The 27,536-nt window shown below is 41.3% G+C and overlaps 1 protein-coding gene across 1 annotated transcript in view; it reads right to left on the bottom strand.

The window, feature by feature from the left end:
* Positions 1-620: 620 nt before the first annotated feature.
* The window catches only part of LOC123838968 (aldehyde oxidase 2-like), an 87,091-nt gene continuing 60,175 nt past the window's right edge, over positions 621-27,536 (bottom strand). The window contains 4 exon segments of the mRNA XM_045868274.3: positions 621-9,765; positions 20,203-20,370; positions 22,901-23,089; positions 23,201-23,266. Coding sequence (XP_045724230.1) covers positions 9,712-9,765; positions 20,203-20,370; positions 22,901-23,089; positions 23,201-23,266 — 477 coding nt within the window. The 3' untranslated portion in view covers positions 621-9,711.

Genomic DNA, 27,536 nt, shown 5'->3' with positions numbered 1-27,536 from the left:
GGGATTATTTCTTTTTCAAGTATTTGATAGACTTTATCAGTGAAGCCATATGGGCTTGGGTTTTCCTTTGTGGGAAGATTTTTAATTAATAATTTAGTTCCTTTACTTGTTAGAGATCTGTTCAGATTTCCTGTTTCTTCATGAGTCTGCTTTGGTAATATGTGTGTCTCTAGGAATTTGTTATTTTGTCTAAGTTGTCTAATTTGTTGGCATGCAGTTGTTCATAAAATTCTCTAATAATCCTCTTAACATCTGTAAAGTTAGTTGTGATGTCTTTTGTTTCATTCCTCATTTGATAATTGTGTCTTTTCTGAGTCAGTATAGCTAATGGTTTATCGGTTTGGTTGACGTTTTCAAAGCAAAAAATCTCTTGGTTTTATTGATTTTTCTCTATCTTTTGGTTTTGTTTTTTATTTCATTGATTTCCACAGAATACCACCCACCTCCTGCTCTTATTTGAAGTTTAACGGTTTTTCACGAATAGACACGTGTCAATTTGTTGTTGGCCTTTGTTTACTTATTCTACAGTCTTGAAATGGTAGTTTGGGACAATCTTGCCCAGTTTTATCATTAGTTTTGCAGAGAGGATTTGCTGACATCTTCATTTTGCCATTGCTGCAAGTTCCCCATTGTCTTCTTGGATTCAAAATTTTTGACCTACTTAGATGAAAGATGCTAGATGCAACATGTGAACTTGATATCAGTTTTAACATTGGTGGTGGAAATAGATACGTGTTTCTTTTTCAAGGGCAAGTGACAATAGGTTTTTCTTCCAAAACCCAGGAAGATGGCAAGGCCCTGTTTCAAAAAGCACATTGCTTCCCTTAAAAATGATCTGGGAAAAGTATTTATACTCCTTTACTTTGGATAGAAGATTGTAGAACACCTTATGAATCTGGCCTAAATACTGCATCATATATGTATGTTAACACATATGTACATATGAATGCATGTGTACTCCTACATATATATGAATGTATGTATGTGTGTGTGGCTAGAAGTATTTTCATAGGCTCCACAAGATTTTTACAATGAAAAAGTGTTGAGGTGCAGTGAGCTTTCAAATAATTACATTTTAGATGAAAATGTGTTAAATAGTTGCTACATATCTCATATATATCATTTATCATTTTTTAAAAGATTTTTATTTATTTGTCAGAGAGAGAGAGAGAGAGAAAGAAACAGCACAAGCAGGGGGAGTGGCAGGCAGAGGGAGAAACAGGCTCCCCGCTGAGCAGGGAGCCCAAGAGGGACTCGATCCCAGGACTCTGGGATCATGACCTGAGCTGAAGGCAGACACTTAACCGACTGAGCCACACAGGTGTCCCTCATATATACCATTAAAAAATTTTTTTTTAAATTTAATCTCCAAACCCAAGGTGGAACTTGAACTCATGACCCCGAGATCAAGTTGCTTGTTCTACTGACTGAGCTAACCACGCACCCCTCATATATCCCATCACTTTCACTTGCTGTATAGAAGAGTTTTAGTAGTTATTTGACTATTAATAATATTTACTATTAGTAATATTTGTTAAAATCAAGATTGTGAAAAATCAAAAATAGGCATTGCTAATTACCTGAACATTTTAATAAAATTTGGTAAATAAGTTATTCTTTTAAGACACTGATTTCTCCTCTTGAAACAGATTCTATTATTTAGATTTTTGAGGCTTAGGGATTCAAGAAACCTGGCATTCAATCTCTCTCTCCACATAGGAATGATGGTAGGTTAAGGTGAAAACTCTTTGCTCCTGTAAAGTGTTTATTCAGAAAATAGTTTGAGGTAATTTGCCAAGTAAGTAATATTTTGGACGACCATAATAGCTACATTCTAAGCTATTTAACATTCAAGGCATTTATTTAAAGGAAAACAAACAACAAAGTTAACTGTGATGGCATATGGTATAACTGTTAGTTATAGGATTATTTAGGAAGGACTGTTTATTGCTTATTAATTCTTATTTCTTAATATATTAAGATTCATTTAAAGAACAAGAAATCTTGATAATCTAGATCTAAAGGTCTCTGTGTTAGAAAATGATCTCGAATGTATGTTGAACTGTTGCCTGGCATATTTAGATGGCCATCTTTCTTTGCTCTCTTTTTATAAGCCCAAATTTCACTTTTTAGGGGCCTATGTGTGATATCAAGTTATTAGCCTAAAATGAGAAAGCAACTAAACTGAATAGAAATTAGTTGGTGCTTTATTGTTGTTGTTAGTGGTAGTAGAAACGGCAGCAGGAACCACAGTACTGGTAGTAAGTACTACTACTGCTCCTGATATTAGTAGTCATAGAGTGGTCGTTGTAGACCTTACATACAGACAGGATGTTATCGTTTACAAAATATTTTCGCATGCATTTTAAAGTTCTTCACAGAAACTCGGTAAGGGAGCAGGGCTGTTTTACTTTCAAGGGAAGCTAAATATAATATCATTGATGATGATTATTCTTCCGGAAGAAGGTCATGGATGGTCTATAATGGAAATCTAATGCCAATTTATCTGATGAGAAAAGTAGCCTTTTACTCATCGTGCATTTCTGATTCTACTCTTAAAACGCAGTATTAAAACTGTCTTGGAGGATTTCCTTTTCTGGTTCCAGAAAGACCAAAAGTCGTTTTCTTTTAAAACATAGCTTCATTTTTCAGAACCTAGTTAGTGCAGGTGGTTGTGGCCTCAGAGGGCTTTATACAATAAGGCTTGTCCACAACAGAGGTTCTTAGCATTAGGCAAATTGTCATAGGAAGTGCTAATGTGAAAATCTGCAACAATTCTCTATACCCATTACTTTGAATATGAGTCGAGTTTTAAAATGCCCAAATTCCATGAACTTTTAGAACCCAGGTAAAAAGTGTTATGAAACAGGGCACCTGGGTGGCTCAGTTGGTTAGGCGACTGCCTTCGGCTCAGGTCATGATCCTGGAGTCCCGGGATCGAGTCCCGCATCGGGCTCCCTGCTCGGCGGGGAGTCTGCTTCTCCCTCTGACCCTCCCCATTCTCATGTGCTCTCTCTCATTCTCTCTCTCTCAAATAAATAAATAAAATCTTTAAAAAAAAAGTGTTATGAAACAACATGAAGAACTTTGGTGTCTTATGACATTTTGAGAATCACTTGTCTAGAAAGAACAATATGTAAGCAACAGATTTGTCTTTGAGCAAAGCATTTGCTAAGAACAGTGAGGAAGGTCTCTGCTTTTCCTTGGCAGAAGAGGTGAGAAATGAAATGTTCTAGGACCTTCACTTTTGTTTTATTCAACACCTATCTGCTAAGTACCTACTATGTGCCTGGTGTGCTATAATAGAGGTCGGAAAACAATGAATTGTGGTTCTTATGACGTGCGCTGTCCAGCGAGGGACACAGATGATAGTTGCGAGCCCAGTATCACTGTGAACGTACAGATGGAGAGATCTGCACTAGATGCCACTAGAATGTGGATGAGGGAGTGGCCAGATCCGCAGGGCTGGGAAGGAAGGGGCTCCCAGAGGAGTATGAAGAGGAGATAGCTCAAGTGGGACTTGAAGGAAGAGAAGAGGTTAGTCAGATGGAGAAGTAGGGGCAAGAAGCAGCACGTGGAAAGGCCTGAGAAGTGGCGATGGCTGCCAACTTCTAGGAGCAGGGAGCAGCTTGGTGTGTCTGGTGTGGAGTATAGTTCGTACATATGTCTGTGTGTGTTGGGGGAGGAACAGCAGAGATGAAGCGAGGGTTACTCTGAGAAGAACCTAGGCGGATATATTAAGGAGTCTGGTCTTAATCGGTGTTGTTTTCTGGGTAGTAATTTACTTTAAAATACTTTAGAAATTTAGTATAAACGATATGATATATTTAAGCCACCAGACGAGGCAAGGAAGGGTTCTTCCCTAGAATCCATGGCCCAGCTAACACCTTGATTTTGAACTTCTAGCCTCCAGAACTGTGAAAGAATAAATATTTAAGCTATCCAGTTTGTGGGAATTTGTGATGGCAGCTCTAGGAAACTAATAAAACGGGAAAGATATTGGCTAGCGGACAGAATTGAAGGCAGAACTGGAGAAGCAGGCCTTGAGATGCACAGGGACGGGGTACCACTGAGGGTCTAGCAGCAGAGCTTGCGGACCTGCTCTCCACAGCTGGGCCATCCAGGCAATCTGTACCAGTGGCCTTTTAACCTCATGGACCTTACTCAAGAGTCTCACTGTCGGGAGAGACTTGGACCCAGCTTATCCTGTGCCTTGCCCAGCAGCCCTCCTGGAACACATGGACTGGAGGACGGGAAACTTCCCAAAGGAAAAGACCCCCAAGCAGATGGAAGCAACTGGTGACTACCACACAAATTACAGTACAGTCCTTTTTGGAAGAAGAAACTGTCCTGTTGAATGCTTCTCTTTTACCCAGTGAGGATAGGTGGTTATAGATGTTGAGAAAGATTATCCGGGCAGCTATGTGCAGAATGGTTTGGAACAAGACCAGTTAGACAGCTGGTGACATCATCTAAATATGAAGTAAAGGGAGTGTGGGAAGGTCTGTCCTGCTATGGGGGCTATGCCAAGGAAAGAACATTCTTGTTTTGTACTCAGTGATATCTTAGTATCAACTCATTCAAGGTTGCGTAAGGAGACTGAGAAAATGCCTTTATTTTCTGTCTCCAACTATTTCTGCCTAATTTTTAAACTTGTTTTCAGCGTCTTATGAATCAGGAGTGATATCTTTTTGCTATTTGTCTACACAGTTATATGAGACCGATCAAATGTTAATTTTCACTATTCTGGGGGTGGAGCTGGGAGCAGGCTGCTTTTCCTTTCAGGAGAGAAAACCCACTCAGAGAGCCCAGGTTCAGAAGGCAAGAGTATAAATGCCTTCTGTGTGCCCAAGACCCATGGGGAAAACGGGAGGATCCACAGAGCCATGATGAGCGTTAAGGGTTATATTCCTCACTGTTACAGGCACCAGGGCGCTGCTGACATGGGGAAAGGGATAGAATTGTCTAGACGGGGAGGGGGGATCAGCACCTCATTCAGTGGGTCCAGAAGATGTAACATGGGCAGGAGCCAGCTGCTTGTCCTGTCACCTTAGACTTCCCCTACCATCCCGACATTTGGTCACTATGTCCCATCCATGTATGGGACCAACTAAGAGTAATTTTAATCTTGACAAGAGTGGCTGGGCCTTCTGGGACCAGCTATTCCTGAAGGGGGGAAAAAAAAGTAGCTAACAAAAATGGTTGGGGCGCCTGGGTGGCTCAGTTGGTTGAGTGTCTGACTCTTGATTTCGGCTCAGGTCATGATCTCAGGGTTGTGGGATGGAGCCCCACACCAGCAGGGCTCTGCACTCAGAGTGGAGTCTGCTTGGGATTCTCTCTCAAATAAATAAATCTTTTTTTAAAAAGTGGTTACATTTTGTGCTTGTGTGAGTAAGTCCTTGCACTATAGACCTTTTTATATTTTTGAACTGTGTGAATGTATTACTAATTTAAAAAATTTAGTAACTATCCTTTAACGATGCTTAGAGCCCAAAGAACTGGTTTCAAGTATGTGGTTTCAGCTGTGCCTTTTTGAAAAAGTATTTGCTTGATATCCGTGCCGTCCAGATTTTAGTGTATCAACTCACACATGTAGTTTTTATATAGACCCCTCTATTTTTGCTGCTCTATAGTTCTCAACTGTGACAAATAGAAAATAAATGCCTAGTAACCATCCTTAGCCCCAACAAGACCAAATTTTTACAAAATATGAATTATATTTACCACTGTTTAAAATGATACAGATGAGGGCGCCTGGGTGGCTCAGATGGTTGGGCATCTGCCTCCAGCTCAGGTCATGATCTCAGGGTCCTGGGATCGAGTCCCGCATCGGGCTCCCTGCTAGGCGGGGAGCCTGCTTCTCTCTCTGCCTCTGCCTCTCTCTCTCTCTCTCTGACTCTCATGAATAAATAAATAAATAAATAAAAATAAATAAATAAATAAAATGATACAGATGATAAAACAAAAAAAATTTAAATATTTTATTTATTTATTTAACAGAGAGAGAGAAAAAGAGAGAGCACAAGCAGCGGGAGAGGGACGGAGGGAGAGGGAGGAGCAGACTCCCCTCTGAGCAGGGAGCCCAGTGTGGGGCTCAATCCCAGGACCCCCCGCATCATGACTTAACTGACTGAGCCACCCAGGCACCCCAAAACAAATTTCTTATATTCACATTAGATTACACAGTTAAGGATTTTATTTTTGAGAGCCAAAACTTTTTTTTTTTTTTTTTTACTTTCAGTTTATTTTGCCCTGGCTATTCCCACTAAATTCCCAAGCTCTTCTGCTTATGTGTGCAAAAATCTTGCATGACTTTTTGTCTCGCCTATGACTTCTCTGTTCTAGTCTCCTTTCTCTTTGTGCTCCAGTCCCACTTCTTCCCTTAGACTCCTGTGGCCCTAGTGAAGCCTCCAAAGTCAGTGGACAGGCCTGTGCACAGCCGTATCCCAGATGTGCTCACTGCCTCCAGCGACCTACAGCCTCCCATAGGGCAAGCCTGATCTCTGCCTCCTCTCACCCGTCACCCAGTGCTCTCAGATCAGCCCCTCCTCCCTCATTCACTTCTGGAGTCCTTGCAGACGGTGGCTTGGTGACTTCATCATGCAAACTCTGGCTGACAGAGTGTCAGTTTACCTCCTGACTTTCTGGTCAAATAAGGCCTAATTCATATTCTCCTCCTCTGATGGCCTCAAAAACTCAGATCAATGGAATTTGGTGGATCCCACATGTTTTAAACTACAACGTTGGGATGATTACAATTTAGAACTCTTTTGCTCTGTGTTACTCCCTTCAATATATGGGAAACTGAGCAGGGAAGTATTTCTGAAACTGCTACTAGATCAGATGTTTTCTAGGACAAACAATTAAAGGGTTTTATGATAATACATTGAATAGTTTTTACATTGCCTTTTTATCTCCAAATTCCAAAAGAATGTTAACCAGTTGAATAGCTGACTTACATGAGTAAAATACCACTCCTTTGCTGTCAGATGCTCCTGCACAGACTCACAGCTAATTCACAGTAGGAACAAAACAAAACCTTGCAGAACTCTTGTAGTGTTCCTACCTGTCACCACTAAATCAAACGTATCCTTGGGAAGAGTAATCACATATTTATTTGCTGAGAAGTGTCTTTCATTATAGGTTTGTAACTTGCATTACTAGTCCAGTTAGATTGGATGGACACAGAAAGACACAATTTGCTTTTAGAGCAATAGTTACATGATATCTTCAGAAACAAATCAAACTTAAACTTGGCTATTGTGTATATTGCAAAATTTGTCTGGTGGCCTCTAGCCTAGAAAGTCTAAGTAAATAATTTATAAATAGTGATTAATCTTTAACCTAATCAGACTTGAATAATGTTTCTAAAATTTGTGTCTTTTTTCCATAACAGTATAAGAATATCAGTTTGGATTAACAAACCACCTTTTTACTTGTGAAAAACTGAAACACCTGGAAAAAAAAGAAAAGAGACTAATTATAAAAGTGTGCAAATCCCCCAACTTTTGCTTATAAGGAAAACAATAAATAGTTGAAAAATTGGATTGGTAAAGCTTTATGGATCTGAATAAGCACATTTAGGTAGTTCTTATTCTTCCTTGGCCTCCATGTCTTCATTTATAAAATAAATGAGAAGCTGGATGAGCTCAGAGATTTTCACACATTTTTAGCAGAGGTTTAAAATGTTATGGAACACACACACACATGATTTTAGTGCGGTACAGATTTAATAAGGTCAATGTTTAACACTTGCTTATAAAGCAAATATGTGAGAACAATTATGCTACTTTGAAGAAAGCAAAAATCTGAAATTGTGGGTAAAGGATGACAGTTAAAGACTCAGAATGTAACTTATATCTGCCTTTTTTTTTTTTTAACTGCACAGCATGGAGATAATTCTGACACATAAATAGCTGTAAGTGGTAAAGTAGCAAAAGAGATTTTTTTGGTTTCGCTTTGATTTTTGGTTTTTAAATTTCTCTTGCACTCTGAGGATGTTCTTTATTTTGAAGTTTGTACAAAAACTTGACAGCCCAGTTCATTCACTGATTGTCTCCCATTTGTTAAAGTTTGGCGCTTAGCGTACCTGAGTGTATATGTGTGGCTTTCCTTGAGTACTAGTGTCAGGCACAATTCTGTGCACTTTACAAGCCTTGTTTTATACAGGGATTAGAGGCAATTTGCCAGCATATCCACATTTAATTCTGATACGGAAAGAGAGAGGTAGGGAGAGAGAGAATAGTTAAAGAGCTAACTATTCTGCCCTCTATACGTGGGCGTATGTTTTTTAATTACTATTTTATAATAATTTAAAATATAATTTTAAATGTTGACTATTTTGATTTGTGTTGTTACTGTGAAAGGAGAAACAAAAATCTCATCAATTATTTAGTCTGATATAGCAGAACTATCAATGCAAGTTCTTATGTGACAAACCACAATGGAATTAAACATATCTGTTAATACACAGGTTGTTTTAGACATTTAATTGGAAAATTAGAGTTTGAAGAAAAAAAATTTTTTTCTCTGAATCTACGATGTAGTTCTTGACTCTGCTTTCATTTTCAGCACTAAAAATTGTTGCCCAGTAAGTGTGCAGAAAAACAGTTTAATTTTCCAACAAGGAAAGTATGTTTCTTTTTGTCAGCATAAATTTCCCAGGCAGTTTTGGTGGTCATGCTCCAAAGCCTTCAGTGTTCTGTGTTTTGTGTTAAGCTGCACTATAAAATTGTAGCCGTTGAACTCAACAAATACAACTAGATACCTCTTTTAAATAGCACTAATTAATTATAAATGTGGGAAGCAATAGATTTTAGTTTGGTGTTTTGCACTCAAGATATAAATGATTCTCAAAAGAATCAGGGAATCGGATCTTTAAAATATCTTAATCCAGAGCTTTCTCATTTAATTTAATTTAATTAATTTATTTATTTTAAAGATTTTACTTATTTATTTGTCAGAGAGAAAGAGAGCACAAGCAGGGGGAGCGGCAGGCAGGGGAGAAGCAGGCTCCCCTCTGAGCAGGACCCTAGGATCATGACCTGAGCTGAAGGCAGCCGCTTAACCGACTGAGCCACCCAGGCATCCCAGCTTTCTCATTTAAAATTTTATTTTAAGATGAAAAGAAAAACGGGACACCTGGTTGGCTTAGTTGATGGAGCATGTGACTCTTGATCTCAGAGTTATGAGTTCGAGCCCCATGGTGGGTATAGAGATTACCTAAAAATAAAATCTTTAAAAAAGAAAAGAGAAGAAAATGAAAAGAAAAACTGCTATGTTTTTCTTGTATAAAATACCTTGACTTTCCTTGTCAGCATCCAAAGCCATGCATGTTTAGTGTTAAAAAATTAAATGTTGGATAAGATTTAAAAATGAAACTAGAGGGGCTCCTGGGTGGCTCAGTCAGTTAAAGGTCTGCCTTTGGCTCAGGTCATGATCCCAGGGTTCTGAGCGGCAGGATGCCCTGCTCACTGGGGAGCCTGCTTCTCCCTCTCCCTCTGCCCCTCCCCTTGCTCCTTCTCTCCTTCTCTCTCTCTCTGTCTCAAATGAATAAAGACTCTTTTAAAAAAAGAAACTAGATTTATACATTTGTGCAATCCTAAACTTCCTTAGAACAGTTTGAAAGCTACTGGCCTGGCTGATGTTTTTTCTTTCTGAGTAATTTTCTTTCAGCTTAATAATCTTACCTTTTAGGAAATGACAGCAACGTTACGCTATAGGGATAGACCAAGGTTTAAATGTCTTTGGGTCATCTCTTGGGATCTAAGAAAGAAAGCAAATAAAATACTTAATGTCATGATGCCATTGCAATATCTCATCAGAAAAACTATCTCGAATCTGTAGGTTTTGAAAAACTTTTTTTTTTTTAAGATTTTATTTATTTATTTGACAGAAAGAGACACAGCGAGCGAGGGAACACAAGCAGGGGGAGTGAGAGAGGGAGAAGCAGGCTTCCCACGGAGCAAGGAGCCCGATGTGGGGCTCGATTCCAGGACCCTGGGATCATAACCTGAGCTGAAGGCAGACGCTTAACTACTGAGCCATCCAGGCAACCCTTGAAAAATTTTCTGAGAGGAGTCAGGATTTTCCTGAGGAATGGGATGGTTCCATTCCTCTCATGACAACTCTGAAGTGACAGTGATTCCGTGTTGTGATCTCTGCTATACTTAAATGTTGCTTAAGAGGGCACTTTGATTACTTACCTATCTTCTTTGCTTCCCAGATGTGAATTCCAAAGAGAATGATACATATTATTTGGGAGAGAGATTGCACACAAGTGGGGGTAGGTGGGGGGAGGGGCAGCAGGCAGAGGGAGAAGCAGGTTCCCCGCCTAGCAGGGAGCCCGAAGTGGGGCTCGATCCCAGAACCCTGGGATCATGATCTGAGCCAAAGGCAGATGCTTAACGACGGAGCCACCCAGGCGCCCCTGAGAATGATATATTTTAGAAAGATGTTTGGGGGAGGATAGTGGGAAGGGGAGAGTGGTTAGGCTGAGAGTTGTTTGCATTGGAGCCTACAGACTTGGTCTCCTCTGCAGTGATCTGAGAACAGCCCCATCTACACCTTTAGCCAAATGATTTGTGTGGAATAGTGCCCTTGCTAATTAACCCCCAGGCTCATTCTACTATCCTAGGCTACAAGCCCCAAGAATTTGACTTGTTTATTCTTCTTCCTTGTGCTCTTCAATTCCTGAGTCCTCTGTTGGGAACTCCCCCCCACCCCTGCCCCTTAGGTCTGGCAGAAAGCAGGTATTCCTCCCCTCTGCTGTTGTCCTGTTTTTGTTTGGAGAGTTGACTTTTAGTTACAAAACTGTTAAAAACAAAAACAAACTTCCCATAAGTAATGGAAAGTTATGAAGATTCCAAAAAGCATTTCTCCTAATATTTCTTTCATAGAAATACAAAAAGAAGACAACAAAAACAAACAAAAACCCCTCAGATTCTAACCTGTTATCTTTACAAATTCTGTTCTGTTTGCTCTTAGTCTGTATTGAAATGTAAATGGGGGCTAGGTTTGCCCTTCTCAAAGGGCCTTTCCGTATTCTCTACTTAACTGGGGCTTGGGGAGTTGCCTGGCTATCTCATTTAGAATCATCCTGTTGCACCTGGGCTGGGCTAGACTCAGACAAAGCGCCTTAGTCTAGTCTAAGGTGGTTTTAGGTCAGCTCCTCTGCTAAACGGAATGGAATTTTTAGTCTTTTCCAAAACCTGCTTCTAATTCTTTTCACCAGACCTAGGCCCCCAGGTGCCCCTCTGCTTTGGAACACAGGTCAATAGTCATTCCTGGCCTTCTTGAGTCTCACCAACTCCTTAGCTCTTGGAGTGAGGACCTAACACTTGTTTTGTTTTGTTTTGTTTTTTGGTCTCAAAGGCCCCCACCTCTGGGACTTAAGCTGCTCTTCATTGGCTTTGGGTAATCTTCCCTTTATCTTCTTTGCTTGGTGGCATCATCCCCTTCCTTCTCCATTCTATTTCTCCCTGTTGGTTCTCAACAAGTAAGGCAATATTCACTATGACTGTCCAGACCAATTCTGCTTTTCATTAACTCTCAGCTTCTGAGATATATCTGGCCCAATTAACAGCTTCTGAGATATATCTGGCCCAATCTCATTGGTCTCAAGGTCTAGTGACAATGGGTAGTTTCCATCTTTATCATCATCACTGTGCAGTAAAGGAGTAAGTCAGCAGGCCTGGGTTGTCCAAACTCTGCACATTCCAAAAAAAGTTTTAGCCCCAGACCAGCTCCTGAGAGGTAACACCAAAGCCCTTGAAATCCCACCTGATAAGATGTCTTTGTTTACCTGGGGCCTTGAGCCATGTGGTATCATTTAACCTCTGGAAGTTCTGGACACTCAGTAACTAAGGTCAGATGCAGGCAACTTATGCCTACTTGACTGATCTCTAATAAAAACTCTGGATACCAAGGCTCAGGTAAGCTTCTCTGGTTGGCAATACCTTGTATATCTTCTCATACACCATTGCTGGGAGAATTAGGTGTTGTCTATGTGACTCCACTGGGAGAGGACAACTGGAAGCTGGTGCCTGGTCTGTCCTGGACCCTGCCCTATGTTCCTTTTTCCTTTGCTGATGTTAACCTGTATCTTTTCACTGTAATAAACCATAACCGTGAGTACACCAGCTTTTCTGAGTTCTGTGAGTCCGTCTAGCAAATCATTAAATCTGAAGGTGGTCTCATGGACTTTTGACTCAATCATCTTCATTATCATCACCATCCTCATCCTCATCCTTAGTGTGTATTGACCACTTACTATGTGTGACAAAACTGCGAAAATGCTATTCATGCGTTATCATAATCCTTACAACAATGCTGTAAAGTGATTAGAATTATTCTCTCCACAGACCTCTCCCCTCATTTTATAGATAAGGAAACTGAATGATCAGAGAAGTTATATAAATCACCAAATGTAAGGCTAGGATTCTAACCTACATCCTTCTGACTCCAGCGCCTGTGTCTTAACCACTAAGTACATTGGAACTCCTGTCCATTGCTAGTTAAACAGCTGCCTCCTTCCTGTGTCACATTCTGCATTGCTTGTTTCTCTCTTCATCCGAGGAATGCCTCCAGCTTTGCCCTGTTCCTTTTTAGGTGCTCTCCCTACCTCTCTTCTTCCTCTGCTGCTCTCAGCTAGAGGAGTTACTTTCCAGAGACCAGGTAGGAGAGTTTTTAGATACAAAAATATACATTCAGTAACAGTGTCAGATAATCCCCCTTCAGTGGTAAGAAAGGCCACTGTGTCAAGTGTCACCAAGCATGGCAGGGAACAGATTTGGCCCCTGCACCCTGGGACAAGCATGTTCAACACGGAACCAGTTTCCCAGCCTGTTCGAGTGCCAGTAAAACGTCTTCCCGGATAGCGTGAGAGGCTGGGAGAAGAACGTGATGAAGAACTAGAGGGCATGTGCCTGTCTGAGCATGTGTGCATGTGCATGTGAGTAATGTTTGTGTGTTTGTGTGTGTGTGTGCAGAAGGGTAGACAGCATTCTGAGGGAGGCACCACGGGAGCCTCCACCGCAGTCATCTCCTCAGTGTGCATTTGTGTCTGCGCTCCAGCTCGCAGAACCCATGGGGCTGAGGTGTGTCTGTGCTAGTTTTAAGGCCTTGCCAAGTATCTGTGGCTTAGCTTTCAGCAGGACAGGATGCAGAATGCCTGTTTCTACATGTGATGGGGGTAGGTTCCAACACTACAAAAAAATAGAACACAATCTTGTAGGCCTGGCAGTACATCTCCCTCTGCTCAGAGAAATGCAAGGTGGCGCACAGGATATGTGGTTGAGGACTAGTGTTTGGGGGCAAACCAGCTGACGGCAGTGTAGGCAAACCGGGCTGCTCACAGCGCAGGAAGTGTTCATATGTCTCTCCTTCATCTGGCAGGAAGGGCTCCCTTTACTGAACTAAACAGGTGGCACTTTTAATGCTGCCAACTCTCACTGAGCCTGGGCATCCAGAAATACAAAAGAAGCAGGGAGGGAAAGTGAAGCATGGGGGCGGCAAGGTGCTAGTGATGCAGAGGGAAGGAAGCAGGTGGAAGGAGGCTGCATTAGGGTTTGCAGAGTGGGGAGGGTAAAGGCCTTCAGAAACCAGACACCAACCAACTGTACAGAATAACAGGGCAGGGCAGGCATGGCCATCGGAACTGGGTACCAGTCTAGAATGGAGGGACTGGTTCCCATGAAGTTACTCTAAAGTCAGGCCTCCGCCTAACACATGACATACCCACTCATTGTGGTTGCAAGCATTCCTTATGAGTCAGCATGATAAAACTGCCCCTTTAAAATGTGGGGTGAACTGAAACCTGTTTACATACTTGTTTCTAAGCTGAGTGTCTGATTTTAGCTTCCAGGAGACGGAAACTGAATCTGTTCCTTGACTTTACATGGCTTCCCATGGTGGCAGCCCCTACGCACCACGGTGTTGTAGTTACTTTAATAAATACTTTTTGCTGCTAGTGATAACAAGGTTTTTGTATTTGTCCTACTGCCAAATTCCTTAAGGCAGGATTTTTCTAATTTTTAAGGCTGTGGAGCTCTTCTTGTCTCTGAATCCTAAAGATTTCCTTTTTTTTTTTTTTGGATGAAATCACTGTTTCTAAGGAAAAATTCTAACTTGAAAGTATTAATTAGGTATTTTCTGTATATCTTTAAGAGAAATTTCCTTTTTTTTCCCTTGTGGAATTTTAAGTGACTATACAAAACACATTTTCCAAGAAATACATTTTTCTTTCTCCCATTACCAAAAAGGCGAATACATCATCTGGCTGGGTCTGGCTGAGCCAGAAACATCATCTGGCTGGGTCTGGCTGAGCCAGGCTGCTCTGCTGGGCTCTGAGCAGGACCTACTACCAGCAACACTGTTCTGACCAGGAGTTAACCACCTAGGAAAGGGCCCATGGATAAAAACAATAATCAACAACTTTGATCAAGGTAACCAAAGCCACAGATGTAAACAATCTTTGATATAGTAAATGATTGTTCAAATAGAAGAATTTTTTTTTTTTTGGCCTGCTTTTTTTTGAAGCTTAAAGCTAATTATCTGTGAAAATGAGGCTGCTAGTCTTAAGGGTTGTTTTTTTCGGCCCTTAGCAGGTCAGCTTGATTTAATGTGGAAATTCTTTTTAAGCCCTTTGGGAGAGGCATATTTTGAAGAAAGTCATTAATAGTTATGGGTATTTGGTGGAAACTTCACTTTAATATTTACAGAGTGACTTGTATTTACACAATATTCTTACATGCGTTACTTTATTTAATTCCAAAGGACAAGTAATAAGGGTTTGACCATCATTTCTGTTTAAGAAATAGATATAGGCAGGCTGTTATTTACCTTATGGTTAAAAGGAGGTTATTTCAAGAGGAGGTTTTAGACTTTCCAATGCTCATGTTCTGGCACACAGACCTTCTGAACCTCTTGCTTTCTTATGTGTCATAACAAATTGTGTTTTGACAACAGAATTCAAAGGCCAAATATACTAGGAATATTAATATCTGTTTCTCAAAAAAGTTTGTTTTGGTTTTTGTTTTTTGCATAGTATTGTTTTATATGCCAGAGTGAATCATTATATACAGTTGACCCTTGAACAATGTGGGGGCTGGGGTGCTGACCCCCCGTGAAGGTGAAAATCCACTTATAATTTTGATGCCCCCAAAACTTAAGTACTAATAACCTACTGTTGACTGAAATGAACTCTGTTACTGATAACAGAGTTGATTAACACATATGTATTATATACTGTATTCTTATTATAAAGTAAGAGATGAGAAGAGGTTATAAAGAAAATCTTAAAGAAGAGAAAATACATTTACAGTGCTGTACTATATTAATCTGGGTATAAGTGGACCTGCACAGTTCAAACCTGTGTTGTTCAAGGTAGACTGTATTTCGGTTAAAATACCATGTTGTAGTTTGATTAAATGTAAATCTGATATAGGCTCAGATTTGTTCTAAGATGCTTGAAAGAGACCGGTCTGTGTGAGGAGCCAGGCTATGAGAACTTTAGGAGGCCTGCCTTGTGAACAAATCGTAATTTCTAAAGAACTGAAGATATAGACCTGGATTGTGATAGAGGCTAGTTGCAATCGAAGCTGGAATAAGGATTATTCAGATTTCACCCTCCTGATGTGGAGATAAGTAAGTCACAAATTTTATTTTTATTTATAAATTAATTAATTATTTTAGAGAGGGAGAGAGAGCAAGTGCGGGAGGGGCAGAGGGAGAGGGAGAGGGAGAATCTTAAGCAGGCTCCACACTCAGCATAGAGTTTGGTGCGGGGCTTGATCTCACCACCCTGAAATTGTGAGCTGAGCTGAAATCAAGAGTCGGATGCTTAATCGACTGAGCCATCCAGGCACCCCACACATTTTTATTTCTGATATCTTTATGCCAGGAAGAACAACTACAGCCTTTTAGTTACAAGTTTTTCTACCAATATCAGAGACTAACAAGGTAAGGCCATTTTTGAGGGCTACTTGGTCCCATGCTACTTTGAATCCAATGAAACTGCCACAGGGCCTTTGCATTAACTATTCTCTAACCATACCATTACCAGCTTTATGCTTGCTCCCTCACTTCATTCAGGCCTCAGCTCAAATGTCAATGCCCTAGAGAAAATTTCTCTAATAAACCATAAAAAATTATCTAAAATAATCTCTCCATCACATTCTAGCCCCCGATTTTTCTATTTTGCTTCATAGTATTTATCACCACCTGAAATTATATTGTGTGTTTGTTTACTTATTTACCGTCTGGTTTCCCCAGTAGAATGTAAGCTCCATGTGGGCAGGGATTGACTGGCTCAGTGTTTCTTTAGTTCCCCAGCAGTGTCTGGTGCATAGAAAAATGAATGAATGATTGCATGATGAATGATCAAAGCTGGGGCCAAATCTATGATCTCTTTGACTTTAAGAAAAGGTTAAGGCTAAGTTAGAAAAGTTTTGTTCTATTGATTCACAGGCATAACCCAGAGTCAGCTAAGCACTTACAATTCACGGTAATTATTTGTCTTTCTCCCCTGCTACACCATAAACAACTTGAGAGCAGGTACCTGTGAGTCTGGTTCACCAGTATACTCCCAGTACTTCAAAATATGCAAAAAGGAAAGTATTGAATTGATTTCTTGAATTTGATTAAAAATATGAAAGGTGAGTGGGATTAGCCTGGGAAAAGGATAAAGACGGTTACTAGCAGAAGGCAGAGCTTGTTGGAGGCCTCTGTCCTTGACAAGAGGAACAGACAGAAGGTGGCAAGCATGGAGAGAGAAGGCAGGGTAGGGTACCATGCATAGCTGGAGAAGTGGGTGAGGCTGGCCATGCTGGACTTGCAGATTTATAGGTTTGGCAGGGCAAGTTAAAAAGTTATATCTTTATCTAAAGAGCAATGGGAACCTTGTCACCTCTGTACATGCTAGAATGCCATGATCATATTTGTCACACCACAACTTTCTAGCTGCACTAGGTATAGGAAGGCCAGCGAAGAGGCTGCTTCAACCCAGGCTGGTGGTGGACTTCGGGTTTCTAGAAAGTAAGCTCCACAAATGGAGAGGCTGCTCTCTGTTTCATTCACTCTGACTTCCCAGCCCCCAGAACAATGTCTGGCCCTGCTTTGTGGTACAATATGGATGGAGGAGTATTGCCATGTCCTGTGACAGGAAGTAGCAGGATCTATATTTCGTGTGTTTCTGGTCCTCTTTGTTAAACCAAGAGTCAGGACTTCCTCCTCTCTGCTTCCCTTGGGAGGCCCCACTGAAGGCTGGCTTCTGGTTATCCTTTGCTGTGGGTGTCTGGAGGTCAGAACAGAGAAACTCTTGAATCCCGGAACTATTGTCAAGAATTTGAAGAAGCCCATACTCTCATCATGAAGTCACTCCCAATTATACTGTTCAAATCTTTTTAAACATTTATATCAGGGATATCTCAATTTTGGAAAATGAGTATGTAAATAAATTGTACATATAAATAATTATGACTTAAGAGATGATACAAGTGTGTGTGAATATATATAAATACCAAATTTTTTAAAAAAGATTTTATTTATTTATTTGTCAGAGAGAGAGAGAGAGAGAGAGAGCATAAGCAGGGGGAGCGGCAGACAGAGGGAGAAGCAGGCTCCCTGCTGAGCAGGGAGCCCGATGCGGGACTGGATCCCAGGATCCTGGGATCATGACCTGAGCAGAAGGTAGACATTTAACCAACTGAGCCACCCAGGTGTCCCTAAATACCAAAATTGTTATGATTATTTCTGGTTAGTGGGAGTATGGCTGATTTTAACTTTCATCTTATTCTTTGCAATATTTTTCTTACTTTTCCATAATGGACATGTGTTACTTTTATGAAGATAAAAAATAATACATGTTACTAAAATGAGGTTTATATATCAAATCTAGACTATAACACGAGGTGCTATTTAGGTGTGTTTTAGAAAATGTGAAGGGACTCCTGGATGGCTGAGTCGGTTAAGTGTCTGCCTCCAGCTCAGGTCATTATCCCAGGGTCCTGGGATCGAGTGCCGCATCGGGCTCCCTGCTCAGTGGGAATCTGCTTCTCCCTCTCTCTCTGCCCCTCCCACTGGCTGATGGTCTCTCACTCGTGCTCTCTTGTGAGAGTCGCTCATGCTCTCTTGCTCTCAAATAAATAAATAAAATCTTTAAAAAATAAAATAAAATATAAAAAAAAATGTAATGTTACTTTTACACTGATCCTGAGCATTTGATTGATGGGTATACAAATTAGTACATGATTTATATCCACAGAGACATATTAAATTAGTCTTACCAAAAAACCATCAGACTTGGGAGAAAATATGGCCCCTTCCCACGAGCAAGGTACCTGGCAGGCTGAATCCCAAATAGTAATTGAAATCCAAGCAATTCACTTCTTACCATTGCATGTGACAGACTGACTTTGCCAGATAACCCAACTATTAAAAATGGCCTAAAAACTTGGAAATGAAGGAATTCATTTTCTGAGAGCCAGGCCATTTGAAGACTGACAAAGTTAAACATAGGCAAGAAAGGAAGATTAGAACCTGCTGCTGCATGTTTTTAGTTTTGCTAATCTGCCGCATTTTGGGAAAGGATATTTATTACTGCAAAAGATGACTGAGAACATTTTTTGAAAGGTGGGAGTGCTTATGCATTGGGGTAGAGATCAAGCGATTCCCCAGTTACCGTGTGACCACTGCTGTTGGGAGGAGGTGGACAGGGCCCTCTAGGCCCAAGTCAGTCCTGGGAAGGGGTCCCTGCAGTGGAGGAGTGCTGGTTCCCTGACCGTGGCCAACTGAGCAGGACTGACCTGAGGTAGGTGATAGTAAACCTTCTGTGGACAGCACAGTCGGGTGAGGGGCCGCCTGGGAGGGCAGCGCTATTGCCGGGACACTCGGTGGGAAAGACGGGGTGGTTGGTACGATTGGAGAACAAGCAATGTTGAGTCAGGTTTGGAGATGGGAAGAGGACTGAATCATGTAAGGGAAGGAAATGTGTCATGATGACACTTCCTTTTGAGCAGTATTTCCAAATCCTGGGTCACATTATTCTTTCACTCTATGGCTGGATGTTTTGAAGGGGTCATTTAAGTATTTAGGCTTCTTTCAATATAGATCTGAAAACACAAATTTCCTTTAAGAGGTAGAGAATCAATTCTTTTCTCTCTAAGAGGCAATATACTATACTGGAGCCAGATGGTCTGGGTTTGAATCTTGACTTTGGGCAAAGTTTCCTCAATAGTAAAATGAAGAAAATAATACCAGTCACCTGACAGAGTTATAGTAGTGACTCATGAGATAATCTGTGTAAAATATCTAGGACGGTGCTCAATCAATGCTAACTAGTGTTAATGTGTATATTAGGATGCTATGAGGAAATGGGCACAGGCGGACTCAATGACTGGTGGTGACTCTCCAGCATTCAGCAGGCTGGGATTGCTGTGTGCATGGGCATCTAGCAGGTGACTCCCTCTCCTGGGCTGGGAGGCATTGTCATGAAGTGGAAAAGCGGTAGCTGGTAATAAGATCCTGTTATTTCTCAAGGAAAGGTAGACTGTGTACTCTGTGTTTGTACTGGGAACACGGACAGTATATTATCAAATGTAGCTACATGATACATGGATTATTTTTTGTGTTTGTTTTTCTTAAGAGTAGGATAGGCTAGGTGGGATAGAGGGAGGAAATATAATGGTTCAATGAAATCATCCAGTTGTTTCATATTTAGCTATTAGTTTTTGAAGCATGATAAATCATCCTACTTCAGGGTTGCCGAGACAATCAAATTAAATAACAGATGTAGAAATGCTTTTTAAAAATTTAGAATTGCTACATATACACAAGGTATTTGTGTGATTTATTTTTAGCCTCTTAATACTTTTTTTTAATTAAAAGATTTTATTTATTTATTTGACAGAGAGAGTACAAGTAGGCAGAGAGGCAGGCAGAGGGAGAGGGAGAAGCAGGCTCTCCGCTGAGCAGGGAGCCCGATGCGGGCTCGATCCCAGGACCCTGGGATCATGACCTGAGCCGAAGGCAGCCGCTTAACCAACTGAGCCACCCAGGCACCCTGCCTCTTAATACTTTGATAAGCTTACATTTTATAATTTGACCTTGTAATTTGATCAGATTAGGTTATGAATTTACCTTAGAGGTCTAAGAAACAAGAGATAGAAAAGCCACCTTTTAGGAAAATAATCAATAATTCCATACCATCTCTGTGAACCGATCTACACAGGCCATTCGAACCCATTCTGGCGTTGCTGGGCTCCTCACTGTGAAGTCCTCAGCTATGTCTCTTTCCCTGCATGCTGCGGCCACCGCGTCAGTGATGGCAAAGAACACAGATGAGCCCAGGAACATCCCGGACTCCCCCAGGCCCTGGAAGAAAGCACATTTGTTTTAGAATTCTCTATACTAGGTTACAAGCTACTATATTTCAGGACCCAGGTCTTTATTCACGTTGTATTCCCTAACTCCTAGCACAGTGTCTTGCTCACAATAATTTGTTCAGTAACTTATTGACTGAATGAAGCTTGAGTACTCTTAAAAATCGCAATACCACCTGAACTTCCCATATCTGTAATGCTGTCTAGGTTAAATCTTTGTTCTATAGGAAAGGTGGATGCACACGCACCTTGTGTGTGTGTGTGTGTGTGTGTCTTGGTGGGGGCATCCTATTATTTATTTATTTAAGATTTTATTTATTTATGCATGAGAGACAGAGATAGAGAGAGAAGGAGGGAGCGGAGGGAGAAGCAGGCTGCCTGCAGATCAGGGAGCCCGATGCTGGACTCGATTCCAGGACCCTGGGATCATGAACTGAAGACACTTAACTGACTGAGCCACCCAGGCACCCTGTGTGGTATCCTACTTAGGGAAGCACATTCAATGGCCAACTTCATGAGCAGAGAGAAAAATGCCTCGTTATGACTCCAGCATCAGGGGAGGTAGGGTACTCTAGAAGAGTACAGATTTGGGTACCAGATGATGGGTTGCAAGCCCATCATCTGCAAGGAACAATCAGGTAATATAAATGAGAGGATGTGGGCAGTTGAAGGACAGCAAAGAAAAGTGGGAATTATGGTGAAGTAGAGATAGCCCCATGTCCTGTCTAAAGGGGCCATTGGTGTCTTCTAAAAATGTAGCCAAAATTACCAGATCATCCAATTTTTCAAGAGAATTTAGATATTCTTATTTTAATGTACAATTCCCTGATTTTTAAAGATGTATTTATTTGAGAGAGAGAGGAGGAAGAGGAGAGGGAGAGGGAGAGAGAGAATCTCAAGCAGACTCCCTGTTGAATGCAGAGCCCAATACAGGGCTCTATCCCAGGACCCTGAGATCATGACCTGAGCTGAAGGCAGACACTTAACCAACTGAGCCACCCAGACACCCCTACAATTCCCTGATTTTTAAAAACACTGTGTGGGTCACAGAAAAACACATCTGTGGCCTAGATTCGGCCAGTGGGCCCCCAATTTGCAACCCTAAGCTAGAGACATGAAGTTTGAAACCTGGCCCTTACTCCCTCTGTTTCTCTGGGTAAGATTATCTCTCTGAGCCTCTGTTCCTTTATCAGTGAAATTCAGGCAATGATATTTACGCTACAGGGTGTTGTAAAGTTTAGCAAGTACAAAAGCTCCTAGCACAGTGCCTGGTACTCGGTAGGTCCCTGTTATTATTACAGAATATACTCTATGGGGCACCTGTAAACCCATGAGTTTCCTCAGGGTCTGCCTATGAGTCTCTGGTCACAACCATAGGACTCACAGGTCCTGCCTGTCCCATTGCTCTAGGTGGCCTGAATGCTGCTCTTTGAGTGATTTCCAGCCTAATGAGAACCCAAAGGGGATGCTGATTGTCCTTCCTTTCAAATTTGCACCCCAACCACCTCTCCACCCTCCAGTTCTGTCACCATATGATGAGAGAAAGTTCCTGGGCTGACAGTAGCCTCCAGTTTGGAAATGATAACATTCCAGCAGATATAGATGAACTCATTTTCTCTTATATCAATTCATCACCCCTAGTAAGAAGTCTCCTAAAAGACTTAAAGGAAAATTTTAACAATACATCTTAAAACTAAAGAAAGTTTCTACTCTGAGAGTGATTTTCACATAATCTGCATACAGCAATGATAAGAAATGCTGACCTTTATTTTCATGTGCAGCTCCACTACTTTAGCAATTACTAACGGTTTGTGTCTTTGCTTCCTGACACCACTGACATTTTGGGCCAGATAATTCTTTGTTGGGGGGCTGTCTTGTGCACTGAAGGCTATTTAGCAGCATCCCTGGCCTCTCTACTCAGACTAGGAACATCTCCTCCCTCCACAACCGTAGTTGTGATAACCAGATATAACTCCAGACATTGCCAAATGTACCCTGGGGACCAGTTGAGAACCATTGTTCTGGATCCATTTATGGGTATGGATGAGGACCCTGAGCCCCCAAGAGGTGAGTGATTCATCTATGATCACAGGGAGCTGGTGAGGCTAGGCTAAGAACCCAGGTCCACTGAGGCCCAGTCTAGGATTCTTCCCATGCTGCCACTTCTTCCCAAAATTTTAGTAGTATCATGCCTTTAATCCCATTTAATATTTTAGTCTTAAGGTTCTTAAGTGAAAATATTATTCTATCAAATCAGAACTTTTCACCAAATTTTAGCATTTCCAGTGAAAGAAGATACTAATAAATAAAGACCTTGGCCAAGGATGGCCATTAGGCAGAGATCACTTATCCTCTCTAAATCTCACTTTTCTCTAGGTGATTCTTCTCCAAATTCTAACAGTCTCTTATAATTTGGTCCTGATACAGGTTGACATTATTATTATTTTTTTTTTGTCTACCTGCTTTCATTTACCATGCTTCTTGATGGATCACATTGCACAGCAGTAGGTTTGAGCGCTTACCTTGGATGAATAGATGGTTGGTGGGGTTTGTGATGATGGCAACAGGGAGACATTGAATTCCTCTGGGACATCAGTGATGGTTGGAATTTTGTACTCGTCTGGGCCTCGAGAGTACAGAACACCTTCCGGGGAATATTTCAGCTCTTCAGTGGTATAAAGGCCCATTCCCTGAATAAAGGAAACTTCAACCTGAAAGGGGAAAATGTCAAGCTCTATGAGGCTGTGTGCTCTTTAGAGGTACTTAGTCTCCCGGCAATGACTTTCAGGAAGTGACATCCATCTCCATGGGCCAGCACCTACCTGCTCAATATCAATGGCGGGATTTAGGCTGCAACATGTATCCATGACGATGTCTGTTCTGATTTTCTGCCAAAAATGAAAATTACTTCACCATAAAAGCTTAAATTAAAAAGATTATCTTAAGATTTATTTAAAAGAGGGCGCCTGGGTGGCTCAGTCATTAAGCGTCTGCCTTCGGCTCAGGTCATGATCCCAGGGTCCTGGGATCAAGCCCCACATCGGGCTCCCTGCTCAGTGGGAAGCCTGCCTTTCCCTTCCCCGCCCCCCCACCCCGCTTGTGTTCCCTCTCTCGCTGTGTCTCTCTCTGTCAAATAAATTAATTAAAAAAAAAAAAAGATTTATTTAAAAGGTCTCCAGTTATTCCAGAACTCTCACTGGTTAATTAACACTGCACTGAACCTCATCAATATCAGAGGTGGTAAGAAATCTGCCAAACTTTTCAACTTTAGTGCTAGGACTGGCGGTGACCCCAGGAGATCTTACGTAATCCTGGTTTGACTTCTCTCTCTCTCTCTCTTTTTTTTTTTTAAGGTTTTATTTATTTATTTGACAGAGAGAGACATAGCAAGAGAGGGAACACAAGCAGGGGGAGTGGGAGAGGGAGAAGCAGGCTTCCCCCTGAGCAGGGAGCCTGACGTGGGGCTCAATCCCAGGACCCTGGGATCATGACCTGAGCTGAAGGCAGATGCTTAACTGACTGAGCCACCCAGGCACCCCTGGTTTGACTTCTTAAGTGACTCCAAAGTCCATGGTATGTGAGTGCCTTTGAGTGTCACTTAGTGAATAATTGATCCTGGTTGCTCATCTGATTCTAAACCTGGATTTGTGGTTCTGCTACAACTCACGAGCTCATCAAGTCCTCGTGATGATTTGATGGGGGTGGTATTATTGCTGATTTATGGAGGAAATCATGTAGCCATAGTGGCATGTATGAAATTGGAGATTTCAAAGATCTTGGAACATATGAAGGGAAGACGTTGACACTACCTTTGACTACGCTAATCTCTTTCCTTCCCTGAGAAACATCACACTAATTTGGCCCTTATGTTTTGGCACCGGGCTCGTGCAGACGGGTTGTTAAGGAGCCACAGAAAGCCCGTATGTGCCAGTGGTCTATCTCGGGAATATCTCTGGGCTTTCCTTGTGCCCCCATGTCCTGTGCTTGTTCTGACAACATCGGCATTCTCCGTTTAGGCTTACTAGCTGGGCTCCTCCTTTCTATCTAGTCCTTTGGGTTGACAGTTCTCTTTTGACTCAAATGTTGACCTTTCAGACAACCTTCTGTGGGCATTGGGACCAGCCTCCATTTATTCCCAACAGATAGGGCAGGAGGTTGGACACACCTCAGAGTGGGCGTTGGATTTATTTCCACCTTGAAAACTGGTATATTTTGCATGAAGGGTGTTGGACAGTGGGAAGGGAAGGCTGTGCAGTGATGCGACGGGCACACGTTCTGGCTCAGCACCCACAGGTGGCCAGCAGCACCAGGCCTGTCATTTAATTTCTCTGATTTCCCTTTAGTTAAAAGAAGTTTTGGGGCACCTGGGTGGCTCAGTTGGTTAAGCGACTGCTTTCGGCTCAGGTCATGATCCTGGAGTCCCAGGATCGAGTCCCGCATCGGGCTCCCTGCTCGGCAGGGAGTCTGCTTCTCCCTCTGACCCTCCTCTCTCTCATGCTCTCTCTCATTCTCTCTCTCTCAAATAAATAAATAAAATCTTTAAAAAAAAAAAAAAGAAGTTTTGCCTCTTCAAGGAATAAACTATTTCAAGGGCTGAAGTGATACCACAATGACTGGACCTCAGCCAGTAATAAGGAAGGCACAGGGACAACCAGATTTTAACTTTACTGGTACCATAAATTCTGGAATATCCCTGTGAGATTTGTTTCTTCAGGGATTTATACCAAGGCCCTCAGATAGAATTGCCAGATAAAATAAGTATGTCCCCAATGCTGCAGTGAGCATATTTATACCAGAAATTTATTTGTTGTTTATCTGAAATTCCAATTTAACCAGCCATCCTGTATTTTTATTTGCTAGCAACAAATCTGGCAATACCACCTTCAGGGCGGAGGATCAGAAAAATTAGTTGATTTCTAAAAACAGCTTTCCAGGGGCCCCTGGGTGGCTCAGTCGGTTAAGCATCTGCCTTCGGCTCAGGTCATGATCCCAGGGTCCTGGAATTGAGCCCCATGTCAGGCTCCCTGCTCTGCGGGGAGTCTGCTTCTCCCTCACCTTCTGCCCCTGCCCCTGCTCATGCTCACTCACTCGCTCTCCTTCAAATAAACAAAATCCTTTTAAAAAAAAGTTTAAGAACAGCTTTCCACTGAGTGTGGAGCCTTGAATGGGTTACAGGTGTGTCAGGACCCTGACACTTGGATTTCTGAGGGGTCTGGGGCAAGATTCTCAGGCTGGTTACCTGCCAACATGAGGTCCTTGTTTGTAAATGTGCTGTGCAAATATTATCATTATCTATATGTACCGTGATGTGAAAAGCATTAGGAAAGACAGTTTTAATATTATCATATGAACAATCTGTTCCTATTTTCATAGGTTTACTTCTTCACAATGATCTAGAGTGAAAATGGGGATATAACGTATCCTAAGGATGAACTCAAGCGGAATGTGAGGGTGACTGCTCTCCAGGCATCCCTTCTTTTACTGTATTTTCTATCTTATTTATATAAAATTTAAGTTATGGACAAATTTACTAACATTGGGGCAATAAAAGACATTTTGATAAGATTTCCAAGGCAGTATTTGCAAATTCCTTCCTATTTTACGTAAATTGATCATTTCTAGTTTCAGCTAAGATGGTTCAAGATGATGTTGGAATAATCTGTATATGGAATTTAGATGTGTCATTGGTCCATTCTGTAAATTTCCTAACAATTACTATGCTTTGGATATTCTATATATTTTTTATAACTTATTTTATTTAAATTCAATTAGTTATCATATAGTGTATCATTAGTTTCAAATGTAGAGTTTAGGGATTCATTAGTTGCATATAACACCCAGTGCTCATTACATCACAAGCCCTCCTTAATGCCCATCACCCAGTTACCCCATCCCCCCACCTCTCTCCCCTCCAGCAACCCTCAGTTTGTTTCCTATAGTTAAGAGTTTCTTACTGGATATACTATATTCTATTTCAGGTTTCTGTAATTTCTCTATTCTGAGAATGATATCTGAGGTATATTCATGGTTTATCTTTTATGGTAGATGTTAACTTTTTTTTTTGGAAGTTGTTAGCTTTTTTTTTTTTTTAAAGATTTTATTTATTTATTTGTGAGAGAGAGAATGAGAGACAGCACATGAGAGTAGGGAGGGTCAGAGGGAGAAGCAGACTCCCCACCGAGCAGGGAGCCCGATGCGGGACTCGATCCTGGGACTCCAGGATCGTGACCTGAGCCGAAGGCAGTCGCCCAACCAATTGAGCCACCAGGCGCCCCGGAAGTTGTTAGCTTTTGATTAAATATGACTCCCTGCCTCCAGTAGGATGCTTGATTAAGTAATAAACATAAAAATTATTTTCACAGGGGCACCTGGGTGGCTCAATTGGTTAAGCGACTGTCTTCGGCTCAGGTCATGGTCCCGGAGTCCTGGGATCGAGTCCCACATCGGGCTCCCGGCTCAGCAGGGAGCCTGCTTCTCCCTCTGACCCTCTCCCCTCTCATGCTGTTTCTCTCTCTCTCTCAAATAAATAAAATATTAAAAAAAAATTATTTTCACACCCTTCCCCCATCTATTTGTTAGGGACAGTAGTACCCTTGGGATAACTAACTTTAGAGAAACATCACATTGTTATGTGCTCTCAGATGTTTACTCAAGACAATTTACTAAATGACCTATTCCTTCAGGATTAGATAACTTGACCTTACTTTAGGAACAGACCCCTTTTTTTCTTGGCAAAAACTTTGGAAAGCAACTTTGTTGTCTGAAATGGAATAAAAAACAATGCATTTTAGGCTGTCATGAACAATTCTTTTTTGACTACTTCTTTAAAATTTTTTTAAAAATTAAATTAAATTAATTTTTAATTGAGAGATAATTGACATATAACATTATATTAGTTTTAGGTGTACAACATAACGATTTGATATTTGTATGTAAAATGACTATCACAATAAGTCTAGTTAACATAGTTACCATTACCACACATGGTTAAAAAAGTTTTTTTTTCATGAGATGAGGACTTTTAAGATCTACTCTTTGTGCTACAGTTAGGATGACAAAAAGAGAGAGAATCCAATAGACTGTTTTGGTCTGGGCCTCCCAGTGTGTCTGTATCCATGGTTTAGGGGTTGAGCTTTAGCTCTGTGGATTGAGAACCTT

The sequence above is a fragment of the Mirounga angustirostris genome, unplaced genomic scaffold (genome assembly GCF_029215605.1).
Source record: "Mirounga angustirostris isolate CCGP_5_RB_7025 unplaced genomic scaffold, mMirAng1.0.hap1 SCAF_3, whole genome shotgun sequence".
In the NCBI taxonomy this organism is placed as follows: Eukaryota; Metazoa; Chordata; class Mammalia; order Carnivora; family Phocidae; genus Mirounga; species Mirounga angustirostris.
This window is presented reverse-complemented; position numbering and strand designations above follow the sequence as displayed.